The sequence below is a fragment of the Amphiprion ocellaris genome, chromosome 9, assembly GCF_022539595.1.
Source record: "Amphiprion ocellaris isolate individual 3 ecotype Okinawa chromosome 9, ASM2253959v1, whole genome shotgun sequence".
In the NCBI taxonomy this organism is placed as follows: Eukaryota; Metazoa; Chordata; class Actinopteri; family Pomacentridae; genus Amphiprion; species Amphiprion ocellaris.
Genome location: NC_072774.1, coordinates 1,631,263 through 1,637,262, shown reverse-complemented (window position 1 = coordinate 1,637,262; position 6,000 = coordinate 1,631,263). Strand labels below are relative to the sequence as shown.

At 35.1% G+C, this 6,000-nt stretch overlaps 1 protein-coding gene across 2 annotated transcripts in view; it reads right to left on the bottom strand.

The window, feature by feature from the left end:
• LOC111586249 (glutamate receptor ionotropic, NMDA 2D) overlaps positions 1-6,000 on the bottom strand; it is a 94,551-nt gene that overhangs the window by 24,711 nt on the left and 63,840 nt on the right. For both annotated transcript variants that reach the window (XM_055013571.1, XM_055013572.1), the window contains 3 exons: positions 5,541-5,666; positions 2,058-2,287; positions 1,027-1,187 (listed from right to left, as the gene is read on the bottom strand). In XM_055013571.1, coding sequence (XP_054869546.1) covers positions 1,027-1,187; positions 2,058-2,287; positions 5,541-5,666 — 517 coding nt within the window. The remainder of the gene's footprint in view (positions 1-1,026; positions 1,188-2,057; positions 2,288-5,540; positions 5,667-6,000) is intronic.

The window sequence follows — 6,000 nt, the reverse complement described above, 5'->3', positions numbered from 1 at the left end:
AAAAGAAGACGGAGACGTAAGAGGGCAGCCGAGGAGCGAAGAAGAAGGAGGAGATAAAGAACAGAGAGAAGGGAGAAAAAATAGAGGAAAAGTTTCTCATTCTTGTTAAGTTCTAATTGTCGAGGCGGCGAGGAAGAGGAGGGGTGATGACAGGGGCTTAGGAGGAAGTAAACTGGGATTATCCGGCACTTGACGGCTGATGGAGATTCTAGAGGAAGCTGCTGCTCTGAGTGGGCGGTGAGACGGGAAAGGTGAGAGAATCCGAGCATGAAGGCATGAAGCACGACAGAAGATGTGAAATGTTGGTCGAAGAGAACGGAGCTCGAAAACACAGCGGGGGAAAAAAGAGAAAATAAAAGAATGAGACATGAGATGAGAAAAATAAGACACGAAATATAAAGAGTGAGACAAAATATTAAGAATGAGACATGAGATGAGAAAAAATGAGACACAAAATAAAAAATTAGACACGAAATAAGAAGGAAGTATTAGACAAAATATTGAGAATGAGACGTAATGAGAAAAAATAGACACAAAATAGTAACAATGAGACATGAAATGAGAAAAAATAGACACAAAATAGTAACAATGAGATATGAAATGAGAAAAAATAGACACAAAATAGTAACAATGAGACTTGAAATGAGAAAAAAATATCCAAAATATTAGGAATGAGACAAAATGAGAAAAAATTAGACACGAAATAATAACAATGAGACATGACATGACATGTTTCTACAGAGCTGCAGGAAAATGAACCACAGTGAAGTAAAATTAGACAGAAGTTGAGCATTTTTTGTAGTTCAGAAGGTTAATTTGATATTTGACCATTTTTCCTGTCGCTATCTTGTGTTTCAGAAGCATTTACGGGCAAAAAAAAGGATATGTCTCAAACAAAAACATTAAAAAATGCGGTTTTGTAATGGATTGAGGAATCTTCCTGATCAGTAATGTGCAGAAGATGTTGACATAAATGGTGTAAATGTGGAGCTAGGACATGCAGAAAGGTGTTTCAGGTGGACTGACCCGGTCTTCAGGTTGAGGATGGCGTCTTCCACCCCTCTCTGGTTGTATTTGCCCATGTACTGGTGCATGTCCGGGTAGTTGGAGCGGATGTTTTTCTCGGTGCTGCCGTTGGGCACCGTTCCAAACTTCAGAGGTGGGTACTGCTCCTCGGGATGCTGAAACTAGCAGAGCAGACGAAGGCTGAGACTCACCAATCTGTCTGACCTACTTCTGTCCTCAGACGAGCATTCAGGAGCGTCTCTTAAACGCTGCACATTTCTAGTTGAATGAGATTTTATTCCTTTTTCTAAATTCCTCATGTGCTTTAACACATTTAACATTCAAAAACGTGCCAGACTTGGCTAAAAAAAGAGATGCAAAATACTAAGAATGACTCATGAAATTAGAAAAATGAGACACGAAATGAGAAAAATGAGACACAAAATATTAAGAATGAGACAAAATGAGAAAAATGAGACATGAAATATTAAGAATGACAGACAAAATGAGAAAAATGAGACACAAAACATTAATGAGACATGAAATGAGAAAAATGAGACAAAATATTAAGAATGGGATGAAATGAGAAAAATGAGACACAAAATATTAAGAATGAGACACGAAATGAGAAAAATGAGACACTAAATATTAATGAAACACGAAATGAGAAAAATGAGACACAAAATATTAAGAATGAGACAAAATGAGCAAAATGAGACAAAATATTAAGAATGACACACGAAATGAGAAAAATGACACACAAAATATTAAGAATGAGATAAAATGAGAAAAATGAGACACAAAACATTAAGTATGAGACATGAAATGAGAAAAATGAGGCACTCTAAGACTTTAATTCTGTTCCTCTTAACCCTCCTGTTGTGTCGTGTATCGGATTGACCCATTTTAGAGGTTAACTGGCCCCAGGAACCTAATGGGAGGGTTAACTGGCACCGGGAACATAACTGGAGGGTTAACTGGCCCCAGGAACCTAACTGGAAGGTTAACTGGCACCGGGAACCTAACGGGAGGGTTAGCTAGCATCGGGGTACCTTCTTGTCTGAGAGGCCCGACACCGTGTCGATGTACTCCTCCTGGATCATGAAGGCGGCCAGGTTGGCGGTATAGGAGGCCAGGAAGATGACGGCGAAGAAGGCCCAAATCAGCACCATGATCTTGCTTGTGGTTCCTCTCGGGTTCTCCACCGGCACCGAGTTGTTGAAGACGATGGCCCAGAGCAGCCACACGGACTTCCCGATGGTGAAGGTGGAGCCTCCGGCCTCTGGAAGAAAGAGAATCAAAGAAAGTATGTTCTAATAGATCCTAAAAATACAAAAAACAAACCTCAGTCCAGGTGATTAGTGCCCATTTTGAGGTGTTCTATTGTAATATTTATAAAAAGATTATGACTTTAGGCAGATTTTTAGTTCTTTTCAGCACATCACAGACGATTATTTCAAGAAACCATCGTAAAAATGTGCTTTTACAGTTTCGGACTGATAAATTAATGTAATTTTGGTCATTTTTTAAAAATAATGTGTTTTTGAACATTAAAGCAGAAAATATATTCTAGTAGAACCCAAAAATATATTTAAAAAAAACTTAGTCAAAGTGATTTGTGCCAATTTTGAAGTGTTATATTTTTTTTTTTACAGTTTCCAGCTGGTAAATTGATGTGATTTTGGTCATTTTTAAAAAAAGTAATATGTCGTTGAACATTAAAACAGATAAATATATTCTAGCAGATCCCCAAAATACAAAAACAAACCTTAGTCCAGGTGATTAGTGCCAATTTTGAAGTATTATATTATAATATTTATGAAAATATGATGATTTTAGGCACATTTTTATTGTATTTTTCATTTTTTCAACACAAAATCTCAGATGATTAGTTCAAGGACCATCTTAAAAATCGTTTTTTACATTTTCCAACTAATAAATTGATGGGATTTTGGTCTTTTAAAAAAAAAGAAGATTTTGAACTTTAGAACAGGTAAATATATTCTAGTAGAACCTAAAAATACAATTATTAACATTACTCCTGGTGATTTCTGCAGCTTTGGAGGTGTTATATCAAAGTATTTTTAAAAATTATGATTTTAGGTAGCTTTCTATTTCTTGGTCTATGTTTAGTTCAAGGACCATGGTAGAATTGAAGCTCTGATAAATTGATGTAATTCTGGTCAATTTTTAAAAAGATAATATTCCTTAAAGGAGCTTAAATAGGCAGAAGCTAAAATTAAGCTGCAGGAATGTACAGTTTATGGAACATAATGTGTTTTTGAACATTAAAACAGGTAAATATATTCTAGTAGAACACCAAAAATACAAAAACAAACCTTAGTCCGGGTGATTTGTAGCAATTTTGAGGTGTTATAATATTTATAAAAAATATTCTGATTTTAGGCAGATTTTCATTTGTTTTTCAACACAAAGGCACAGGTGTTTAGTTCAAGGACCATCGTAGAATTGAAACTCTGCTGTGATTCTGGTCATTTCTAAAAAAGGAGTGTGCCGGTCAGCTGTTGGGTTGTAAATGAAGCCGATGTGCTGCTCTGAATCCTAAACTGTGGCTGTGATAAGAGGAAACCGTCCCCTCGGCGTGTTGAACTGCATCCAGTAATTCTGGATATTGAAGCAGCCATTCATTATTCAGCAGCGTGGTTTGTAGCGCTGTGATCGCCTCTTCTACTGCATGATCGCTGCGCTCCACATAATTCTACCTCTCTGCCGTCCTCCCATGTTTCCCCTCGTTCGCTCTCATCTCCGCTGTTTCGCTCCCGTCGCGTAGAAAAGACTTTTTTTTATCCTTTTCAGTGGAGATTTGCATCGTGAAGTTTAATCATTTGTAGGATCACGTAGCGACTAAACTAAATTTACCTCTTGTCTATTTAAGCCCCCTTAAGGCGTGTTATCTTTTTTTTTTTAAATGACCAAAATCACATCAATTTATCAGCCAGAAACTGCAAAATCTGATTTTTACTATGGTTTTTTGAACTGATCATGCCAGATCAACTAAAAATGAATCTGAATATTTTTATCAATATTATAACACCTCAAAACTGACACTAATGACCTGGAGTAAGGTTTGTTTTTGCGTTTTTGGAGTCTACTAGAATATATTTACCTGCTATAATGATTAATTTAGCAGCCAGTAACTGTAAAACCAGATTTTTACGACGGTCCTTGAACTAATCACCTGTGCAAAATTGTTTTTGTATCTTTGGGTTCTACTAGAATATATTTACCTGTTTTAAAGTTCAAAAACACATTATTTTCCATAAACTCTACATTCCTGCAGCTTTGTTTCAGCTCTTGTTTATTTAAACTCCTTTAAGGCATGTTATATTTAGAAAAAAATGACCAAAATGACATTAATTTATCAGCTGGAAACTGTATTCACAGATTTTTACAACAGTCTTTGAACTAAGCATCTGTGGTGTGTCATTGTGTTAAAAGAAACAACAAAAAAATCAGCCTATAACAATTTTATTTATATATATATATATATATATATATATATATATATATATATATATATATATATATATATATATATATATACACACATTACAATATAACGCCTCAAAACTGGCACTTATCACCCGGACTAAGGTTACTAATTGTATTTTTGGGTTCTACTAGAATATATTTACCTGCTTTAATGTTCAAAAACACATTATTTTCCCTAAACTCTACATTCCTGCAGCTTTGTTTAAGATCCTGTTTATTTAAACTCCTTTAAAGGAATATTATCTTTTTAAAAAATGACCACAATCACATCAAGTTATCAGTTTTTCAGTTTTACGGTGGTTTTTGAACTAAACACCTGAGCCTTCGTATTGAAAAAATAAAACATAAAATCTGCCTAAAATCATAATATTTTTATATATATTGGAATATAACACCTCAAAATTGGCACAAATCCCTAGGATTAAGGTTTGTATTTGTATTTTTGGCTTCTACCCGAATATATTTACCTGCTTTAAAGTGAAAAAACACATTATTTTCCTCATATTGTACATTCCTGCAGCTTTGTTTCAGTTCCTTTCTATTTAAGTTCCTTTAAGGAATATTATCTTTTTTTTAATTTAAAAAAGTTTCTAAAATATATGTATCTATAAAAAATATATCATTTTAGTCTTGTATTAAAAATTTGTGAAAAATAAATCAAATTCATCAGTTCAACTGTGTAAAAACTAAAAAATTCTTTGATGCTTTGTGTAACCGTGAAGCCATTAATGACTCAACTGTGACCAAAGGTCACGTTGTAAAAAGTCAGGAATATTTCAGCTGAACTGAAAAATCTTGGACATGTTGATTTCTTTTTTCCCTTAAATTTTTGTGGAATAAATCATAAAAGAAATTCAACTTTGGCTGCAGTTCTCAGCATCTGACCAGCAGGAAATCACTTAAAACAATAAAGTTCATTACGATTCTTTTAAAAAGTCGTCATTAAAGCAGTTTTGCAGGAGTGTTTGTCCATCTGATGGACCGAACTCAGCAGCGTTTATCAGCTCAGACTCGTCACTCACTCTTGCTGGTCTGCAGACTTCGGTTGTAGCCGACGGGGCTGAAGAACTCAAAGATGAAGACGGTCACAGCGACCACGGTCAGGCACATGACGAACATCATCACCCACACGGCCGGACTGTAGGGTTCTGAGAACATGAGATGAGTTTAAACAAAACAGAAAATCAGGAATATCTGAACCCTGAAACCTGCCAGAAGGCTTGAAAGGCATGTTTTCCTGATAAAAATTCCATAATTAGACCAATAAATACAACAAAAAACTGTAAAAGCCAGAAAGAAATGTCAACTGTCCGGCAATCATTGAACCAATCATGCGTAACACATGGTCCATCGGGAAAATTACATTTCATACGTCACTTTTTTATTTTTTAAATTGCCAAACCTTAATGGTTTACACTAAAAAGATCTTGTAGAAAACAAAATATCATAAGATCCAAAACACAACCACAAAGTCATGATGGA